This window comes from Phyllopteryx taeniolatus, chromosome 6 (assembly GCF_024500385.1).
Source record: "Phyllopteryx taeniolatus isolate TA_2022b chromosome 6, UOR_Ptae_1.2, whole genome shotgun sequence".
Lineage (NCBI taxonomy): Eukaryota > Metazoa > Chordata > Actinopteri > Syngnathiformes > Syngnathidae > Phyllopteryx > Phyllopteryx taeniolatus.
Window position 1 is genome coordinate 6232774 of NC_084507.1, and position 23654 is coordinate 6256427.

The 23654-nt window shown below is 40.6% G+C and overlaps 1 protein-coding gene across 2 annotated transcripts in view; it reads left to right on the top strand.

Moving 5' to 3' along the window:
- Positions 1 to 224: 224 nt before the first annotated feature.
- The window catches only part of rspo2 (R-spondin 2), a 76704-nt gene continuing 53274 nt past the window's right edge, over positions 225 to 23654 (top strand). The window contains exons 1-2 of one of the 2 annotated variants that reach the window (XM_061777797.1): positions 225 to 526; positions 794 to 1120. In XM_061777797.1, the coding sequence (XP_061633781.1) occupies positions 1021 to 1120 (100 nt within the window). In that variant the 5' untranslated portion in view covers positions 225 to 526; positions 794 to 1020. Of the gene's footprint in view, positions 527 to 670; positions 1121 to 23654 lie in introns of those variants that run through there. The other variant, XM_061777798.1, reaches the window with a different exon arrangement.

Below are 23654 nucleotides of genomic sequence, written 5' to 3' on the forward strand. Positions count from 1 at the left end.
GCCCCCAAAACGATTTTTTTGTTTGTTTTTTTCCCCCTGAAGCTGTTTTACATCAACAAGCTCGTTTACGGGGGGGGGGGGGGGGGGGGGGGGGGGGTCGGAGGGGAGTGAATACACATGTCATCGTCAACAGCAGAAATAAGAAGTAACACCAAAAAAAAAAACGTCAAGTCTGACATCAGCGCGCCTCTATATGAGGAAGGAGGCAGAAAGCATCAGGACCAATCTGGAGTCAGTCACCGCTCAACCTCAGCAGCCGCTCTCACGCCGTCCGAATACAACCACGCGTGCTTTTGTGCCCACTGCTCGACGGGACAAACTTAGAGGAAACCCAGGTGAACGGAATTGACAGAAAGGAGGGGAAAGTTGCCTCTCGTTCACTTCCACGCACTTCTCTGTCGGACTTGGAAAGCCAAGTTTTGTCAAACAAGGAGTGATGCTGCGTGTTCCCAAGCCGCACTTGCACTCCAGGGGAACCTAAAATAAAAGCGGAACCGGAGCGGAATAACACTTCATCCGATGCAAGGTAGTTTGAACACCACACGTTTATTTCGCCGAGCGTTTTGTTCACTTTTACGCACGACTGCACGAAGGTGCTGGAAGGGGCGTTTTTTTCCCCCTTCTCTTTCTTTTGGTCTACTTGTCAGCGTTTCAACAAATTAGCACACAAACGGCTCATTCTTTTTGGTGTCTTTTAACCCAAAGTCTATCACTTTACGCGTCATTGTCCGGACTAGGTGTTGATTTCGTTCCACTCCCATCGCTCTAATCTCTCTTGTGATTATCTCCACAGCGCACCGACGAGGACACTCATACTCAGCGGAGGAACATCTCGCTCCATAAAATGATCCCAATTGGCGACCTGATACTATGTCGCATCTCGTCTGATGTTTGACAAATTTGCAGCTCGACTTAAAGGAACTCCAAGGGAACACTTACAGAGTTTTTCTTTTTTTTCTTTTTCTTTTTTCTTTTCTTTTTTTTACAAACCGGGGTCCGGAGAACTTAATCGCCGTCCAGATGCAGTTTCGACTCTTCTCATTTGCCCTGATAGTATTGAACTGTATGGAGTACAGCAACTGTCAGGCGCCGTCACAACGCTGGAGGAGAAACAAAAGAGGTAAAAGTTGCAGCCTCACAACCTTACCGCAGCATCCAGATCGTGCATGCAGTCTTAATTTGCACATTACTGTCATTTTACATGCACCTTTTAAAATGGCGTTATTAAACGTTAGTCACCGCTGACTTTATTTCTGGTTCTGACAACGCAGGTGCGTTTTGGCATAGAGAATATAAACAAGGAACATCAATCAACAATCTTATACCAAAAGGCAAGCAAGATGGAAGTTAGTATGCCAACATCGTGATCTAAGATGACAAAAAAGGCGTCGAAGAGATACAGTAAAGAAAGAGACTGCGTAGTTTTTCACTGCCGGTACTAATGCGTAAAATGTACGCAAATACACCGCGCACGTGGAGTTGCAAAAATTACAATGGAAACATGTTAAGTGAAACTCTTTGCAATTGTGCTTTAAGTACACAACACGGATAAAAGCCAAACTAAAGGTGCTCTGTTATTGTGGACTCAAAGTGACTGTCCAAAAAACTACTGATGCGCATCGCTCCAAAGAGTTACATCTCATTGGGGAGAAGGGGCTCTTCTGGTGAGAGCCATTTAATGAATGGATACGGAATCCCTTTACCCCGACTCATGAATTGCGCATCTCCACTCAAGCCCCCTAAGCTGGTTTTAATTGATCTCATAACCACTTTGAACAGTTGGTAGGAAACCCGCATGACAATCGCTCAGCGGAGGCGCAGTTGAGGAGGGGGATCAGCCTTTTTGTAAACACTGCTCTATACTCTCAATGAACGAGGAGACAGTGGGATTAGGAGAGCTGGCCCCAGCCAAGTCCTCTTTAGACTTGTGACATAACTCATCGGATCCTATGGGCGCCCAATGGGTGTTGGCTGGAGCTGTTTCTTGCACCAACTTTTGGACGACCGCTCCCCGCTGTGTGTTGGTATACTAGAGAACTCATTCAGTCAGGGGAGGGGGTTGGTTCTTGTAAATTGTATGGCAATCACAGATTTAATCATATGCACTGCGTGCCAGGGGGAACCTCCACACTCTGAAAGCCCTCCACTGTCCATCTGCAAATAATCAGGGAAGCACTGCGGGGTACTGGCACTCACACACGTTTTTTCACTCTTCTGTTTGTGTTCTACTGTTCTTCTGTTTTGAATGACTCTGTTAGATAGCGTCGAGGAGTCACACGTGTAGTTTTGTCCTGTTCAAACATCCTAAATATGTTGGATGATAATGCAACATCCCCTTGCTTTACTTGTTACTTGTTCGTGTAGGGGTGTTGCCAGATTTAGGCACTCTGTGAAAGACAAAAAAACAAACAAAAAAAAAACTTTGGGACACCTCAGCTTCAATCATTGAAACTGGAAAAAAATAAATAAAAATAAATTTTTTTTTAGGTCCTCTGTCACTCATGGGCCCTTAGACTCAGCATCAATTTCCTCCCCCTTACTGAGTCCCGTTATGTATGTGTGTGTGTTGTGTGCGTGTGTGGGTGCGCGTGAAAGAGAGTGAGAGAAACAGAAGGTGTGTATCTGAGATAGGAGATCCACTGGAGACGAGGTCAAGACAATTGAACTTTCAAAAGGCTTTAAAGTACATACACTGACTCCAGTTTTGAAAACTATGTGACTTATCAAAGTAATCCCTTGGCAGAACACTGGGAAAGAAGTTCCATTTGAGAAAGTCAACCCAAAAGTTTGGTATGTGCGTGCTATTTTTATTTATCACAGCGACACAGCAAGGTGTGTAAGAGATCATTGGCCAGTCTAAAAATTCTTGCGTATTTTTGTAGTCTTCCAAGTTCTTCTGACAGGTTTATATACAGTCCGCCTGCCATGTACCAGGAGCTATCCAAATCGTTCAGCAGTGTTGAGTCCCAGACACGCTTGAAACTCAATTTGGCCACAGTGCTCTTGCCGAGAACAACTGTTTTTACGTGAAACAATAACAACACTGATGCCTTTTGGAACACGCATGAAAATGTTTTGTCACTGATGTGATGCATGCATGTATCAGCATGGCTGAGTGAGGTGCAAGCGGTGTACGGTACTGAGCCATTTTGTGAGGATGTCAAGGAGACCAACTGAATGTTTGAAATAATATAGTCAAAACTGTGATCGTAATCTTTCTGATCGTAACATAACATTCCGTTTGGCTGTGCTATACAATCACCAGATATCTCTTAAGGTAGAGCAGAAAAATCTACTATTAAGGTCCAATGCAAGAGTTGTATCAAAAAGGCTACTTTTTAAAAATTATGATTATTATTGATATTAAACAACCACAATCTATCCCAACTGACATGTTATGGATTCTGTCATGCATTCCAGTACACAACTGGAAGAAAGAACATTAAGAATGTAAAGTCGCCATTCTTAGTGGAGGAGTTGGTATATTATATTTGAATGAATCCTTTGACAAAAAATGTCACACGTGTTTCAAAACTGATAAAGGGGGTGCTATTATGGCTACTGTCAAGATCTTAAGCACGGTTATTAACACACAATTATTTAACATCTTTCAAATAAAAATAACATGCAACTTCCTTTTTTTTTTTTTTAACCCAAAATGCAATATTGTTGTTATAGCTTACAGTGGTGTCAAACTGCATTGTATCATATTGATTGTCGTTTTGTGTGTTCCACTCATATAAGTACTGTCCATGAGGTAATAAATCAAATGCCTCTCAGCGTGACTCAGTGGAGTGCTACACCACTGTCAACTATAACTACAACTGTAACACTTCTCTCTGACAGCGTGAATCGATACTGAGCTTGATTAGCATTTATTTTAATGCTGAATATTTGATACAGTACATCTTGTACTGATTGTTCTCATTTGATTTTGTAACGGCTGTTTTGTCTTTTAGATGACATTGTGCCACTGCGCCACCATTATTCTGTCAAGTGAAAAGGGGGTTGTCGACAAGACACAATAGTTTTACTTGTTATATCTATTCTCTGGCTAATGATGCCACCTGCTGAGTACATAAAATAACCCTTGAGTAGCACTGCCAAGAGCAACATAGATAGCCAGATGTTTAAACAGGTAATGAATATGTAATAGCAGCCAGAGTGGCGAAAAGTTGCCATGTGATACTGTTAACCCCTTCAAATCTACAGCCCGGAATTTGAATACCCAAACGTGTGCAGCTAATTTACAATCATTTTATGGTCAATTCACAGTGATGTGTTACTGAACTGCATCGCCAGATGTTTTAAAGGATGCAAGTGTTCAGATGAAACAGCCGTGACCTTACAGGGTGTCGGGAGCAAAGTCAGATATGCATGCCATGTTGTACCACTGATGACAGTCAGTGCAAGGATTGCGGGATGTGTTTTGACGCCAAAATCTACAGAAAATACTAATGACGTGAAGCTGATTATGCCCTTTTTTAAAAAACAAAAAAACAAAAACAAAGAATAACAAGAGCAGACATTAGACAAGCAATAGAGTCGGAAACTATTTCATCTCGATATTATACTTCAAGTTCTGATAAGAAGAGGTTGTGGACGTTCAAATATAAAATGTCAGACAGTTCCCTCTCCCTTCTAGGCCCTGAAAAGCAGGCCTATGTGTGCTTATACAAAATCCTCAGTTTGTGGTTGGCACTGTTAATGTTGGAACCCGGCACTTCTGTGCAATATAATATGTTGATGAGAGAGGGACCGCTCCAAGTGGCTGCTTTACTGTATAACCCGCCTTGCCGCTGTAGTTTCTGGAAAAAGGGAAGACGGCCCTGCAGATGGCAAGTCTGTTGACACTGCTCTCTCATACGATGCTCCTCTAATCCAGGTGATGTGAGCCCTGCATCCTGACCTTCTTCTTTCCACAAAACTGTCAAGGTTTGTTGACTTTATTCTTGTGTGGCACCAGCTCACTGACACATTGATGGCTTTGCAGAAAGGCTGGAAAATGATCCAAGGTTTTGATGGGCGTGGAAAAGCAGCAGCCGTCCCTCACTTTCAACATCCTTGCTTGGTGAGAATAGGGCGGGGGGCTTTTAGGGGATGAGGAAGGCATATTTAAGCAGATCAGCTGGAACGAGTTGAATGTGAACAGCATCACCTGAGAGGGATTACAGCGAGCCAAGTCTTGACCTGAGCCCGAGCTCCAGCAACACAACTCTTGTCTTTTTTTCTCGGGCCCCTCCGTTAATCCAAATGTGTGTGTGTGTGTGTGTGTGTGTGTGTTTGTGTGTGCGCGTGTGAGCAAGGAAAGGAAGCAGTTACGGAAGAGCTGAAATGTAAGGTCATCCTGCAGGTGCATGTTCTTGGTGCTCGAATCAGTGTCTCTAGCCCAGAACAATAATGCACGCTCTTCCTGACAAGCGCCCTATTCACCTTCCCCCGACACTTCCTCACTCATCGGGCAATGGCCATGGCCCCTCTATGGATTATCGTAGTCGATATAACGGACAATGAATCACTTTTGTGCCGTATTGATAAATCACATTAGTCTGACCCTGCCTCCGAACTCTGTCAAAAGAGTAGCTCCTTGTTTGACCTACTAACCCGCACATGTCGACCTTGTCTGTAGCGTTAGCTCCTGCTCGGAGTCACAGCGTATCAGATGAAACTGGTGAAAGGCTCCTCAGTGTGCACATGCCATACTACACTGCGCAAAGGCCCAGCAGAGGCGAAAGCATGCAGTGGCCTGAACTATCTATGCGGGACAGTGACACAGACTCTTTAAGGCCATTTTTTTCAACATTTCTCCTCGTAGTTATTCACTGTGCCTATTTCCTCATGAATACAATTATGTCTAATCAAATTAAATAGACAATAGATGTACTTATAGAAGGAGGAGGATTTATATTTGCATCTTTGGCAGTTGTCCACATTGAAGTAAGAAGGCCTTTCTGGCCGTAACATTAGGTACACCCAAATGACAGTTCTATCAAACCTTTATGAAGATAATATTTCTCTGCTCCAGAAAGTCACTGATGGTGTCGTGGTACATCTGCCTGACTTGGGTGCTGGGAGTGTGGGTTTTAGTTCCCACTCAGTGACGATGTGAATGTGAGTGTGAATGGTTGCTCGCGTCTATATGTGCCCTGCGACTGACTGGCGACCAGTTCAGGGTGTCGTCCACCTTTTGCCCGAAGTCAGCTGGGATAGGCTCTGGCACCCCGTGACCCTGAACAGGATAAGCGGTATTGAAAATGGATGGATGGATGTCTCTCTGCTGTCTGACACTATCACAGAGGTTTTGACTTATGTGTGCCATCGTAATTGTATTTTTGTGTCAAACTACAAACCACACTACGTCATACAGAGGGCGTTCTCTAATATTTTGTCTCTGTTATGTAGTAAACAAGTAAAAAAAAACAGCAACAACATATTGGAAACACCTTTACTTATGGTGAAGTACAACCACCATAATGAATAATTGTTCCAATTTGTATTTTTTTTCTGACCATGTCAATTGAAACGGGAAAATCTTATTTGTACTTTTGTATGATCATTTTAGTATCTTTTTTTATACTGCTCATTTTTGAATCTCATTCGATTGTTCAGGTTTACTTAATGTTTCATCCAGCGAGTGTTTATGGAAAACAGTACATGGTAATTGTCTTTCTTTCTTTTTTCGGGAGGGTGGAGGAGGTACAAAACAGGATCTTCTCTTCCACTCTCAATTATTATCATGACAGGATCCCATATGCTGGCAAAGTTGAGCGCCAAACAGATGTTTTTGTTTTAAGTGACATTTTACCACAGTGTAAAACCAGATTTTTCGGAAATCAAAAATGAAACGAACATATTATGCAAAAGCTTATGTGGCCCACATATTAATGTGGCTATTGGAAACAGGAACTGTAGATGAGAAGTTCAGTGTCCCTGCTGAATGCAAAGAAGATTTGTTTAAGTCTCACCTACTGTATACTTGTTCCCTCAAGTGCATGCTCCCTTGAGGCAATTACACCTCAATATGTTTTCTCATAAAGCTACTAAGTATGACCAGGCAATTTGGTCCCAATGTCTCAAGTTTATTGGGCTGTAAAATTTCTAATGTGTGGATCATTACTAACACATAAAACAACAACACAAAAGACGTATTTTTGAAAAAATGACTCATACGAGGGTTCCACAGGTAGGAGAGCTGCCCAAAGCCCTCAGGCTTGGAGTGAAAGCCACTTCCAGACTACTTTCCTCTCACATTACTAATACACAACTCGAAAAGAATTCAGGGACGAGCTGTGTAAAGGTAATGGTGTGGATACAATAGGCTGCCATTGTGTTTCCCCCAATTAATCTGATCATGGGAATTGTTTAAACCGTCCAATTTTCACCCTTTTGCTCCTTACTAAATACACACCTGGACCAAACTAAGAACACAAATACCTTTGTTTTCCAGCCAAGACAACTGGGTGTCAAGATAACAACTTCGTTTGAATGGAAACAATGAGATGCAGCTGTAGTCTGGTTCCTATGCAAAGTAGAAAAAAAATATTGCCCATTATGAGTTTACTAATAGTTGCCTGACCACTCCAGGAAGGAAAACCATATATGGGAAAGATTTCAGTTTCATGTCGTTCAGTTGACTTCATTACTAGCACGCTGTGTCCTCAGGATGCATGGTTGAGTAGTGGTTAGCTTGTCTCCCCCACAGTGAGGAGGGCGGTTAACAAAAAGGGGAAACGTGTCAGATGTGAAGAGGTCTTGAAGGGTCATCAGTCACGTATTGAAGGGGTCAGAATATTCTTCTTCTTCTTCTTTATTATATATATTATATTTAGTCAGGAGGTCTTGGTTCCAATCACAGTTGGAACATCTCTGTGTGGAGTGTTCTCAGGATACTCCTTCCACATTCCATAAACATGCATGGTAGATTAAATGATACATTTTAAATGATCCATAAATTTAGATGTGAATATGGATTGTTGTTTGTCTATGTGCGCTGCGATTGACTGGTGACCAGTCCGGAATTTACCCCGCCCTTTTCCTGAAGTCAGCTGGGATATGCTGGGACAAGTTTGTAGAAGATTGATGGACGTAGCACCCATCATGTAGTATCTTGGATACTTTGTGAAGATTGTCTTCTGTAACTCTTTTGTTTCTTTTGGTCTATTTGTAAAGTTGCCCATATTAGCATTTTCGTCCCACTGAATTATATATTGCTCTTCAAGAAGGAATCTACTGAATGTCATCAGAGAGAATGAGTGTGTCACTGCACCCGCTCCTTTCTACTAGTTCATTTCAAAGACTGCCATGCTAGTCAATCAATGATCACCTTGACTGACCAAAATTACCTAGAGTTTTATAAAATGTATACTGCATGTATGTACTGTAACCCCCGTGATAGGGACCGAGTCCTGCCGTGACTACTCAAAAAACATAACTGACAACTCCCTAAAAATGTTTATAGTCGTCTATGCTCACAGTTGAAACCGTAAATATACAATATAGTGATTCTTTAAGTGTGGTACAAATACCACTAAAGGTAGGCGGGCTCGCTCTAGTGGTATACAAAAGAATCACTAAATGAAATGTTCAAACAGTGTGTAATGTTAACGTGGCTTGAACTTTTTTCAATGCAGGGCAGTACAGTTCAGTTGGATTTAACTTTTAAGTAAAATACAATTGCATTTAATCTTTAGGAAAAAAAAATTAACCTTTATTTAGGTACAATTTTTATTTAACTTTATGTGCAATGCATTTATATGTAATTATTTAAGTACAGTCCCTCTATTACAGTGACTCACATTAATAGAAATGACAAACTGCCTCATTTTTGAACCCCCACATCTCCTACGTTACTGTAGCATTTGGAGAGCTAAGTATTTTTTTTTCAGGTGGTACTCGGTGTAAAACGTTTGAGAACCACTGCGATGCACCATGATCTCAAAACACTTTACTATCATTTCAAACTCATCTCACAACATCAGTCTTAAAAATACATTTCTTACGGAGGGTTTGATTTTGAAAAAAATCTACCAGAAGTGCACATGTGGCGAAGACTCTCCATAAATGCCTCTAACAATCCAGGCTAAACTTAACTTGTTCCGACATATAAAGACGTTAGTTTCTTTGTCAACATGTAACACTTCAGCTAGGGATGGTCGATACCACTTTTTTTTTTCAGACAATGAAGGACTTATTCAATGTCAGATTTTTTTGCCTTAAGTATCTCTGGCTGGTATCGGCAGCTTTCACGACTACCCCATACCTTGGACTAAGGCGGGTATTGGCCCGATTCATCCATCCATCTTCTGAGCCGCTTCTCCTCACTAGGGTCGCGGGCGTGCTGGAGCCTATCCCAGCTGTCATCGGGCAGGAGGCGGGGTACACCCTGAACTGGTTGCCAGCCAATCGCAGGGCACATAGAAACAAACAACCATTCGCACCTCTGGGCAATTTAGAGTCTCCAATGAATGCATGTTTTTGGGATGTGGGAGGAAACCGGAGTGCCCGGAGAAAACCCACGCAGGCACGGGGAGAACATGCAAACTCCACACAGGCGGGGATTGAACCCCGCACCTCAGAAATGTGAGGCTGACGCTCTAACCAGTCGGCCACCGTGCCGCCGCCCGATTCAGACACCGGGTATTAGTACTCACACATCTCTAACTTCCTTGACACAATACTTTGGCACCATCTTGTGGCATCTTAAAGCATTATTGAAAGAGTGCAAAAAATGTTTCCGTGAAAACTGAGGATAGGTTCCGCAGGAAAAAAAACACATAAATACTGTCGATTAACTGTCTTTACCATGTCACCTTGATCCATTCTGGGGGCCAGCATTTGTAACTTTTAACTTTAGTGTCTAATGTTTCGAGAAAATGCCCTGCTTGCTGTCTACTACCACTTGCCATATCATTGTATTGTGTTCTATTGCGTGCGTGCAGATAACTACCCGTTTCTCATCGACCCCCCCCCCCACACACACTTTGTAACTATTTGCAAGAACAATAATATTAGGAGATTGGCTTCCGCCCTAAAAACAGTGAGCAATAGGACCCTGGTTGCTAAACCCTGTGCCCACCTCCCTAACACTTGACAGATGGACATGACTCTCTTTCGCGCCCCACGCCCCCTCACTCCCCCATCTCCCTGCCTTCATGGGACCTCTAATTATGCTGACACACCACATCAAACTACAGCTCAGCATGCAATGCTTTTGTTATTGAGAGGAAGTAAGTTGGTCAGATGCAATAAAGCATCTCTCTCCAGAGCTTGCCTGTAATTTTGTGACCCAAATATGACCATTAAGAAAGGTAAAGGCGCTGTAATCCCCCATGCTGCCCACTCACTGTCTGATGTAGTAGATCCTTCTGTGGAGCTGTGACAAATCTGTAGAATTAAGTGATACAGTAAGCAGTTCCTCTCTGTGGCTTGCTAGTGGTGTGAGCCTTAACTTAGGAAATACTAGAGACTCAGTTAAGGACTGCAAGCAGCCTCTGTTGAGTCTATGTTGTTGTAAAGACTGAGAATGAGGTTAATGTTGGAAACAAGGCACCTTTTGGATTGAATGAACGCTTGTGGGTCATTTTAATATAAATTGACCAATATTGGTAAAAACATACCGCTCTGAATTTCCTTTTGAGAATCAATTAGTTTTACTGATATGAGTATTTGAATTATTGGGAATTGTTATCATTCAAATGGTAATAATTGTAATAATAATAAATATTCTAAAGTGATATTTTTCAAGCTTTGAATGCCAAAATGTCCTTCCCATTATGTGTCCCAAATAAAGTTTCATTATTTGCAACATGTTTTCTGAAGATGCTAATTGCATTTTTTTGCTATATACAATTTTTCTCCCATGCGTTTTCCATGAAAACTAACACAAATGCATTTTAGTATTTTCAGAGTTCCTTTTTGGGCCTTTTAGAAATTGTCCTTCTTTTTCGCTCAAACTGTCTTTACCGTTAATGCCACTGAAGACAGTCTTATTGTGTTGTTGCAATACACCAGCGGGATGTCTGATCTGAAGTGCCAGGATGTGCGTTTAATGAGAAGTTAGGATTATTTATGCACTTGTATATGCCGAGTTTGAAGGGCAAGGCATGTAAATTGTGCAACTCACAAGATTTTTCTGAAGCTGTTTATGTCTTTTCAGTCATGCACTTTTGTCTATACCATTATGCAAGGAGTGTATTACAGTGGGCCACCAACATTGGATTGCCTTTACTATGAATGCCTACATTATCAATAACCTTTTGAAAATAGCACTTTAAGCATGGCCGTTTCAGCATGGGACGCATTTACCCATATAAACCCGCAAAAATGCTAAATTAGAATTTGTGTCTTTAGCGGTATTGAATAAATTATATGAAAATGACCCAAGTCTGTAAAATCTGTGTTGGACTAGTTGGTACAAGAGCAATGAATGAAATAGTAGGAGAGGTTTACACATCTATTCAAGATCTGTTCTCAAAGCTTATGCCTTGTGGTGTGAGGAGGCCTCATGGCTGCCTGCGGAGTGCAGAAGCACCCGGCATGTTTCTAATCAGTAAGGCTGGGAGTCATTACTGGGCCTTGATGCTGAGCTCATTGTCTCTCAGAGAGTAAGTGGGGGTGGGCGGGTAACAGAAAGGGGAAACGTAGTGTGCGTGTCAGATGTAAAGAGGTCTTGGAGGGTCATCTGCTGCAGCTTTAAGTGGTCAGAATAAAAGGCACATTGGGAACGTAAGTTATTATGCAAAGGTCGTATGAGTGGAAGATTCATTTGATGGGACATGCATCAGTCTGTTTAATGCACAGGTATCCAACTCAAGGCCCGCGGGCTACATCATTTTATGTGGCCCGCTACAGCAAATAATTTGTGTCTACTTCATGTTTCTTACTAGAAATCAGTAACAACATTTCAACTTTTTCACTTTTAATAATAGTGACATACAGTAAGATTTTTTTTTTGTTAGTAAACCCATGTTTAAAATAAATTGACGAACAGTTGAACACAATATTTTCCTTGACTGGGGATTCTAAATATAGTCATCCATCAATTTGCTGTGTACATGCAATAATATTATACATACATACATTACACATTACATTACATTATACATTATATGGTTTTGCAGTCATAATGGACCTTTGGGGGAAACCGCGAGTACAATGTGGCCTGCAGCAAAAATGAGTTTGCCACCCCCATTTTAAAGAGTCAAACAACAAGGCTGTTTGGATCAATCGTGTAATGAAAGTGAGCAAAGTGTATTGTTCTGCTAGAGCACCTTGCCTGTTGTCACTCATGATCTTAATATGTGAGTATTTGAAACAAGAATGCTTTGTTTTTACAACTCTGGTTGAAACTCTGGCTTTCAATGTGGTGATTATATAGTGCATGTTGTCGTCCACCCCCCCCCCCCCCCCCCCCCCCCCACCACCACTTACCAGATTTCCTCATAATCACAGCTATGATTTCAGTTTCACATTGTAAGCCCAAACCAGCTGACTGCTTATCAAAAAGTATTTTATATTAGCAGGAGATCACATGACTGCCTTCATGTCATGAGAGTTGTCCCTCAAACTGGCAGGATTGTCGCGTAACGTGGGTCCATTGTTTTGGCTGTCTGTTGTTAGTACAAAATAAATAAATAAATACAAAAATTTGCCAATGAACTCACTGTCAGCTGGAAACCAAACAGCAAGCAAAGATCACAACCATCTGGTGAACATAAAATGGGTGAGTTGAGTTGGGTGCAAAATATTTTTTAGATGGCCAGAGACCCAACTCAAAGCAAGGTTACTGTATATTACACATTATATTATGTATCTAACAGTATTAGATTCATCTGTATGTCAAGACTGTTTACATAGCCTGGGATAATCCCCCCCCCCCAAAAAAAAAAAACTCTCACAAATTTAAGTCGTAGTGCAGTAGTTGAAATCCACACTTGAAATAGCATCAGCTGCATGGTAAACTAAAGGAAACAACCGAGTTGATAGGATGATTTAATGAGCCCGAAAAAGATAAATACATTATGTCCACGCTTATCGTGTTTTGATAAGCTCACCTATGTTTTGTGCTCGGCATTGACGTCCATCAAAACAGCCTCAGTATCTGATTCTAGCTAATCCCTCCAGATGAGAGCCACACTTGGAAAGAAAAAAAAGCTTTGAAGTAGCAGCACACTGCCTGAACACCCAATGATGACACTGAAGAGTTACTTCTTTAATTTGATTCTCACTGTACTATACTGCATGTTTGGCCCAGTAAATGCGTGTTTGTTTTGGTGTTGTCTTTTTGAATTAAGCCAATGTATACACTGTCTAGGTGTGGACATGGGCATTTAGTGATGTAGGACTTTAGATAAAGACTAATTGTGATAAATGTTAATGACTTTTCTTTCTTCTTTCTTTTCTGGAAATCCTCCACTCTTTCCCCCACTATATACATTTGTATTACATCTGACTTCTTAACTGTATATTATTTTATTTGGATTGGGGCCAGCTTGCACAAGCAGCAGTCCTAGTTAAGTAAACAGCTGTCACCAGCAGGAGACACAAGGTTTGGCTATCTTCAGAGAGGGGTCACATGTAGTTTATATGTTTACTGGCTAATTACTTTATAACTGGGTACTGCTTTGTTGTGGTAATGGATAGGAGTGAAGTGCAGCTGCCAATATGGGGCTGGTTAGCTTGTGCGTGCGTGCATCCATATGCATGAGTGGCGAGGACTCATCCATATGCATGAGTGGCGAGGACTGTCTACTCTTACGGGTGATGATGTGAGCATAATCAACTGTGGTCTGAAGGCACAACAGGGGCACAGTTTGTATCCGATTCTGTTCGAGCTTTGTAAAGCTACACTGAGTCACCTCATGCAAGACAACCTTTCATGCATTTGTCATATACATACTGTACATTAAGCAGCATTTCCTGTTTTGGTTTATCATTCTGGCCACTTTGATCCGACTAACACACAGTTAAACACACAAAAACTCAAATCAACAGCTAAGCAGCATGTGTGTGCGTGTGTGTGTGTATATGTGTGTGTGTGTGTGTGATTTTAAACATTGTACACCCACCCTCTCATAAACTTCCCTAACCCAAACATTCTAACATGAACTATAATGAAATACTTTTTAAATAAAGTTTTCAGTTCAGAAATTTCTAGCCATGTTTGTGCATTGTGTTGCAACATCTTTTGCTGGAAAGTTGGCCAATTTTCATGTAATATATATTGTTTAAATTTCACATTATTTCAAATGACATTCTCACAAGATCATATTGTCCGCAGATACCTTCTGAAGCCTAAACGGAATTCTTTATTGTGGCAGCTCTTTACATTTATACACCCAGAATCACAGAACTTTTCCTGAGAGGAAATTACCTTTGCACAGACATCATTGTTTTCATTTTCTTGATGTGATCCATTCTGACTTTTTTGGACACTCCTGCCTCATGGCATTCTTCCTAAGATTTTATTCCCACATGGCACAGATGAAAGAAATAATAATAACACAGTCCTAAGGGCTGTGCTTTGAGTGCCAACACAATTCATTTGCTGGTGCAATGCCCGGGTAGTGCCAGCCATTAAGGAGCAGTTTTGTGGTGATGAAATAACAGTGAAGCCAGATGACAGAGCACCAGGCACCTGCTAGATGTCTGGATACAATTAATTTATCTGTTTATCATAAGTGTTAAACCACAAATGAACATCTCGCTTTAGTCATTCTTTGTGCTGCTACTTAGTATGGCCAATGTATACTCTATATAGTGGTGCCTTGAGATACGAGTGCCTGACTTCCAAGTTTTTCGAGATGCCAGCCGTCATTTGGCAGATTTTTTTGCTTTATCTTGCGAGTGCAAACTTGAGATACAACCTCTGTTTGGCGGCAGTGAACTCAATTCAACTCATTTCACATTTAGCAGCGCTTTCGCAAATAGTGAACAATTCTTTGAAAAGATGCTTCAAGCTGTTTAATTCCACTCCCACTTCAGGTTTACTGTCAAACTAAACAGAAAACTGCAAGAATTGCACGTCGCTAACACATAATGGAAAATGCAAATATAACCCTTTAAGCAACTGATATATGAACACGAATGGTCCGGCAACACATTTGAATAGTCAACATAACAGTACTCACAGTCATATATTCTTTATTCTCTGCGAGGACCGGAGACGAGCTGAGAGAAGTTAAGATTCCTGTACTGTACAGACAGACGTCCATGTAGGGTGTAGCCATCTGTCTGTCTTATACTGCCCCCAGATGGCCAAGGCAGGCAACAGCCTAATGGCCGTTCAATTGATGCAAAGTGTGACAAAAACAGTTTAAATATTTTAATTCTATTTAATTATGTCATTACTATAAGTTTTTATTTTGTACAATAGTGGATATTAGATCCAGCTCTGCTTTTGGGGAGATAAACAAAGCTTTGATCTTTCGTTTCTTTTTGTGGCAGGCACGATGTATGAAACTGAGACCAAGACTTTGCCATGTGTCCCCTGTGGTGTGCTCCACTTTTGACCCTTGGTGATCACCTCAGATCTCCGTCCTGGCCTTGGTGGGCGACGTGGGGTGTTAGGTTGTATCTTGTTAAAAGGTTAATGAGGTAGAAGTTTGAAGAAGCCATCATGTTGGGCGTCGTTACCATCTGTGTGATAGAAGATGTTTGTTGCCAACAAGAATGTGTTGTGATTTTTGTGTTGCTATTTTTTTGTTTTGCCTTCAACACTTTGTACATCCATGATTTTTGCATCGAATATGTGATATGGCAATCTAATTCTCACTCAACTTTATTTATAAAGCACTTGTAAACCAACTACAGCTTGAACAAAGTGCTGTACAAAGATCAAACATAAAATAATGAGACATGAGACAAAACAATTTAACAAAACAATTAAAACAGTAAAAAAAAAAAAAAAAAAAAAGTTAAAAACAATGAAAAAATCTAAATTAAAACGCCTCTTAAAGACCATTTTTATTCTTGGGCTTTTAACTTTATATAAGACTCTGCACTTATGTTAGTGTTTTATTCTGTACAGTTAGTATAAGATAGAAAAAAAACCACATTTAATTACAGTATTTAACTTTATAATGAGTTGAAGCCATGAAAAAAATTGATTGTTTTGGTCTGGTTGTTACCATGGAAATGGGTTGAAATAACACAACATGATTAGATTAGGATTATTAACAAACTTTACTGCATCACCCAGCGTTGACTGTCGTTGTTCCTGTTGCTTATTTAGTCAGTTTTGTAAAGAAATATTTCAGACTATTTCTCTTCCCATCCAATGATATCATGGTCCATGAAACAATTTGTTCTTCAATGCATTTGGCTACTTCTGCTGGCACAGTCAATCAGTAAGACTACAATAAAACATGTATAGGATATTTCTATCATCTATCGAGTTTTTCATGATTCACAATCTGATTTTGTGAGTCACCTGGTCAAAATACATATATCTCCCATCTGGAGCGTAAACTTCTTGGCATGTAGGAAAGATCCACATCCAACACCTTTTGGTTCTCAGATGTGAGAGTTGGAAGTGGGGATGGGTTTTGGCACTGTGATGACAAATGGTACAGAGAGTGCGGTCAGCACATTGGGTGAGAAAGACACAGCAAGGCTACATGGAGTGCAAATATTCAAAGCATGCCCACCATCTTACTGATCCTCTCCTCTGATGTCCTCGTTGTCAGACACTGAAGCAAAGCCACAGAAAAGACACATTGAACTGTGTGCAGGAGTGACTGAGCGAATTACTAGACTTACAGCATGTTGAGCTAGAGGTGTGAAAATTAGGTGTGAGTTTTATGTGTTGTGAATTACCAACATGTGGCCTAATCAGAGCCACTCCACCTACCTTTTTCTTCTCTCTCCTGCGAAGGGAAACACATTTCTCTCACATCTTGAGCGGATTTTAGGGCGCATACTGTATGTAATGAAATATCTAAAACACCAAACTTCCTTTTAGATCCCATTTGTTTACCAGCAACATTGGTGAGTGACATTGTTTCCTGGACAGGACTAGAGTTTTGATTGTGAAAGCCAAGACAGATCACGCCCCTGCGCTTCCTTTGCCGTGTTCTCCTAAGGGAGTCACATTTCTCCACAGTTTAAAAGGATTACATGCTTGTAAAATATGTACAAAAACATTTGTAAAGACTCTCAAAAGTATAGACAGAACATGCCTAAGTTCTTCATGTTCTACTGTAACTTAAGAACCTTTCTGAAGCCTTGTCAGCACAAACTCAAAACGTACAAAATGTCCCTTTTTTAAAAATCTAAACAGAATTAACTTTAGAACACAAAAGAGAATATTACAAATTGATGCTATACTGTATTCACACAAGTCTTCACCTTTAAGTAATATTGCATAAAATAGGCCTTTATTAGACATACAATGGGGAGATTCCGGATGTCATTATTCTGTTGGTTGTTTGGCAAGTCTTCCCTTGTCCCACTTGAATCTGAAGTATTCCATCATGAGGTTGAGTTTGGTGGGGAAGAAGTTGAGAGCCTTGAAAGAGCTTTGGGACAGATTGACATATTTGTAGATTGCTGGCAAGGTCGTCTCATCCAACACCAGTGCAATCTGATCTCACAAATGTTCTACTGTGTGAATGAGATTAAAGTCTTCAGGTCCAAAATCAGATCAGCCCATTTCGCAATTTTAGTCCACAGTATAGGTTGCCCCTTTTTTGTCCATATCCTAAAGCGCCATCATCTACATGTAAAACACCAAGAGGCTGATTTAATAAAGGTTTAAATGTGCAAAAATGGACACGAACTTGATTAGTAATGAAAACAGTTGTGGACGCTAAGATATTAACCCAGTTTTGCATCTGCGAAACGTGCAGCGAGAATAATTTAGCCTGGGCAATGTGACTTATCAAAGCTGAGATGACGTGCGATGGCTGACTCTGCATCTCTCTCTCTCTCATCTTTCAAAAGCAAGTCTGAAAGGCAGGTTCAAATGGCACTGGTGTCTGTAGCCATGACAAGGAGGTGGATGCAAAAATAAGAGGCGACAGGGAGAACAGATCTTTTTCACTCGTGCAAACATTTTTGAAATGCCAGAAACAAAGATCGACAAGAGCACAATTTATCATCTATTCAGCAATGGAATTTTGGAGCTTCTGAATGATCTAACAGCTGACTTGGAGCCAGTGATAAGAAGGAGACATATCACATATGACAAAACATTTCTTTGCATTTGGGTCATTTCAGCGCACTTTGACAATTGATGCTGGCCTCTCTCAGAGCAGTTTTCCTGGTGTCCCTGTCCCTGTCCCTTGTTTTGAACGCAACGTTACACATTGTGGGCAGATGCTCTCCATCCTATTGCTATGCACTTTCTGCGAGTTAAATCAAACAAAACATGGAGTTTTTTCGGCTTCTGCCTTTCCCAAAATTATCTGAGTGATAGATTGATTTTCTGTAACTCAGGAATATGTTTGTTTGCCCCTTCCTTTAACACTTCCAGTTGAAACTTCATTTTGCCATTTGTGGTGCTCTCCCAAATTTTCGATAGTGAAAACCATCAGAGCTACCTAAAGAGTGAAACCGTTTTTTGAAACCTGCGGTTTCCACCACTTTTGCACCTGTTGCCAAAAGCATGAGCAATGTGTTAGAGTGAATGAACACACAATTTAGCACCTGATATTTGGGATATTAGTAAATCAGGTCCTTAATATTTGCTTTGCTAGATTAATGAAGTTCCACATCAAATTTAATTTCCTGACAAATTGATTGTTTTTTGCAAACACCTACTGCACAGCTGCACTAATAATTCCCAAATGTAGCTTTCACGAGCTCTGGACTCACCAAAGGTGTTTTGGACACATTTCCACATTGAGTCATAATATAAAATTTCAAACAGCAATAACTTAGGTTTGAAATGTATCATCTTTATTGACGAAAATGTGTTTTTTGTATTGACTCAATTGGCGATTTATAGCTCTTGTGGGGTTTCAACTGGGGCAAATCACTGTAACATCTGTTTTCTTTTCTATAAGAAAGATTGAATAAAGATGTATGGGTAAGAGAAGGGAAGAGTTGGCAAGAAGCAAACCACATGTTAGCTTCTACCCAGAGAGAGACAGTCTGCCATCGTAAGTCATCAGGTAACTCCTACTGTGCTTCAATTCTTTAGTGTCATAAAGTGCTCCTACACCTGCTCTGTCCAAACACAATATATGCAGTGGATATCACTATTCCAAGGATGAAACGCACATGCCGACTGATGGCATGTGCCTCTTGACAGGAAGATATCGTAAAACAAAAGATGAATGAAAAAGGAGACATTTTGGGCTAACAGAATTTACAGGTAGTTTGGCTTTTAACTTAAGTCCCAAATTGCACTAGTTGCCAGTGATAAAAACATAAACAACCAAAAGCGAATGGCCCCTTGATTGTGACATTTTGGAAATAGCAGGATATTACTCACAAACATACTTTTGTTAGAAGAGCATTGTTTCAAAGATTGAAATGTGATTCACTTTCATAAATTCTAGTTTCTTTTCTTTTCCGTGTTACATGCATGGATGGTGTTGGTCATGACTAGCTACATAACAATCTACGATTAGGTCGGCAAGGTCACCTTCTTTTGTAATTTTCCTTTAACATCAACTGACCCAGACGTGGTTTGACCTCAGACATGGGATTATAAATTATAATCTATCATGATGCTAAAACAACGCCGAACAATGAACGAACCTCAGGTCTTTATTTTGAATTGGTACAGGGGAGAGCCACATGAGTGGAGGTGGACAGATGTCTAGAAAGTGCAGAACATGTTTACAGAGTGACGAAATGCACTCAAAGTCTGTCTGACAGCTGTCATTTTAGACAAGATTCACAAGTGAACATTATTCAAATTTCATAATTTTGGGTGGAATTTACATTTTAGCATGGGAATTGCGCCCACGCCAGGAGTACTAAAATCAGCGGAGTGAACCACTACACAACCTATGTGTCTTGTACAGTACATCCACACCTGCATGTGATTGGTAACAACCTGCTGAATAGAACCAACCAACTTCCCTTAAGTTTCTGTTACAATACGGTCTATAAATTGTCATTTAGCCCACATTTTGCAGTTGTGTGCCTGTTTCAGCATTGACTGGCTGCTTTTTCTCAAGCCTCACCCAGTAGATAACAGAACTCTGTTGGCCTGGCTAATATTTTTGACACCAAACGTGTTTTCTCAATTTAATCCTGCTAAATTATTATAAACAGCAGAGAAGTTTGAAATTAAAAACACATGCTTACAATATGATCAGTTAAAAGTTAACGGAAGGAAAAGCCTTAGACCATAGAACCTGACTATTTCCAGCTGGAAAGGACTCCAACATATTTTCTGCTAAATTGGAAAAAAAATGTGCCTTCATCACACGTCTCACTCCGACAACTGCTTTTTCTCCACTGTTTTTTAGCTAAGTGTAACATTTAGTGGCTTCTATTGCTGCCAGTTCCATTTCTTTTTCGGCATCTTTTCACAAGTTTGCATAATGTTAATGGTTTATTTTGGCTTGTTTTGGTTTGCTTCAGTCCATCTACAATAGCTGGTAACGGCAATGTTGTATGGTCCTGTGTTTCCTCTTTTTCTTTATCAAACTCTCTCTTTTTCTTTTAAACTCGAGCACCAGTGAACTTATACCATCATTCAGGGCTAACAATGGAGTGGGCAATCAATAATTGACTCTAAGAAATCTTACAACAGCCTATATCTATTGTAAATGTAATGCTTTCACAGAGAACATAAATCTTTGACCTGCTGCTACTGTTACCCAAAAACCTCAAGTGCGATCATTTGGACGCTTACTGTCAGATGATGAGCAAATATTAATAATGTTTGCTGTTCTGTTACTTAACAATATCAGTCTTTCTCACCGCCCCCCCTCCTCCCAAAAAAACTATTGATCCCAGTTTGCTGCATTCTGTTTGCATGATTATATTTCAATTCCAGGTGCCCAAGGAAAACTGTGAGAGCAGAAACACTTATGTTTTGGATTCTTTATTTCAGTTTGCTGGAATTCTGCTGGATTGTTAATGCTGCATGTGTACTCCCATGAACAGTTGGCAGGAGAACACTTTTTATTTCTTTTTATTAAAATTATTTACAACCCTAATTCCAATAAAGTTGGGACGTTGTGTTAAACATAAATAAAAACAGAATATAATGATTTGCAAATCATGTTCAACCTATATTTATTTGAATACATTACAAAGAAAGGATATTTAATGTTCAAACTAACTTAGAATTTTATGGCTGCAACACGTTCCAAAAAAGCTGGGACCGGTGGCAAAAAAGACTGAGAAAGTTGAGGAATGCTCATCAAACACCTGTTTGGAACATCCCACAGGTGAACAGGCTAATTGGGAACAGGTGGGTGCCATGATTGGCTATAAAAGGAGCTTCCCTGAATTGCTCAGTCATTCACCAACAAAGATGGGGAGAGGTTCACCTCTTTGTGAACAAGTGCGTGAGAAAATAGTCAAACAGTTTAAGGACAATGTTCCTCAACGTACAATTGCAAGGAATTTAGGGATTTCATCATCTACGGTCCATAATATCATCAAAAGAATCTGGAGAAATCACTGCATGGAAGCGGCAAGGCCGAAAACCAACATTGAATGTCGGTGACCTTCGATCCCTCAGGCGGCACTGCATCAAAAACCGACATCAATGTGTAAAGGATATCACCACATGGGCTCAGGAACACTTCAGAAAACCAATGTCAGTAAATACAGTTCAACCGTAAGTGAACACTTGATACTCGACTATGCAAAGCGAAAGCCATTTATCAACAACATCCAGAAACGCCGCCGGCTTCTCTGGCTCATCTAAGATGGACTGATGCAAAGTGGAAAAGTGTTCTGTGGTCCGACGAGTCCACATTTCAAATTGTTTTTGGAAATTGTGCATTGTCGTGTCCTCTGGGCTAAAGAGGAAAAAAACCATGCGGACTGTTATGGACGCAAAGTTCAAAAGCCAGCATCTGTGATGGTCTGGGGCTGTGTTAGTGCCAATGGCATAGGGAATTTACACATCTGTGAAGGCACCATTAATGCTGAAAGGTACATACAGGTTTTGGAGAAACATATGTTGACATCCAAGCAACGTCTTTTTTGCTTATTTGCTTATTTTAGCAAGACAATGCCAAACAACATTCTGCACGTGTTAGCACAGAGTGGCTGGTACTAGACTGGCCTGCCTGCAGTCCGGAACTGTCTCCCATTGAAAATGTGTGGCACATTATGAAGCGTAAAATACGACAACGGATACCCCGGACTGTTGAACAGCTGAAGCTGTACATCAAGCAAGAATGGGAAAGAATTCCACCTACAAAACTTCAACAATAAGTGTCCTCAGTTCCCAAACGTTTATCGAATGTTGTTAAAAGAAAAAGTGATGTAACACCGTGGTAAACATGATCCTGTCCCAGTTTTTTGGGAACTTGTTGCAGGAATAAAATTCTAAGTTCATGATTATTTGCTAAAAAAAAATTACGGTGGACGACTGGTTAGAGCGTCTGCCTCACAGTTCTGAGGACCGGGGTTCAATCCCCGGGCCCGCCTGTGTGGAGTTTGCATGTTCTCCTCGTGCCTGCGTGGGTTTTGTCTGGCCACGCCGGTTTCCTCCCACATCCCAAAAACATGCATGGCAGGTTAATTGACAACTCTAAATTGGCCGTAAGTGTGAATGTGTGTGCGAATGGTTGTTTGTTTGTATGTGCCCTGCGATTGGCTGGCAACCAGTTCAGGGTGTACCCCGCCTTCTGCCCGATGATAGCTGGGATAGGATCCAGAGCGCCCGCGACCCTCGTGAGGAGAAGCAGCTCCGAAAATGGATGGATGGATGGACAATCAACTTTATCAGTTTGAGCATTAAATATCTTGTCTTTGTAGTGTATTCAATTAAATTTAGGTTGAACCTGATTTGCAAATCATTGTATTCTGTTTTTATTTATGTTTAACACAACGTTCCAACAACACTGGTTAGAGCGTCTGCCTCACAGTTCTAAGGACCTGGGTTGAATCCCCGGCCCCGCCTGTGTGGAGTTTGCATGTTCTCCCCGTGCCTGCGTGGGTTTTCTCCGGGCACTCCGGTTTCCTCCCACATCTCCAAAACATGCATGGTAGGTGAATTGAAGACTCTAAATTGCCCGTAGGTGTGAATGTGAGTGCGAATGGTTGTTTGTTTGTATGTGCCCGGCTTGGGATATGGATGGATGGATGAATGGACAACGTCCCAACTTCCTTGGAATTAGGGTTGTAAATGATTAGTGACAAGATAAATTTTTAGCTTTGACAGAACAAAATGTAATAATAGAATTATTAAAATATAACAGGATGGTATTTTCAAGCAAATATAATATTAATATTAATATAATATTTTGTTACTGAAAAACTGAAGTGAGCAGGTGAGATGTGAAAAAGAAACGTAACCACTTACTGGTTTCACTCACATCACATTTTGCCAACTTCTAAAAATACGGAATATATAGAAAACATGCAGAAAATCTTTTAACATGAGATATTTTATAAATGTTATAAATGTTTTAGTTTGACTTGCGGCAACAGGATGTGTTAGCCGATGTTTACATTTGTTTGATTTTTGTTTTAAAGCCACCCTGGCCTATATTAGTAACATCCATCCATCC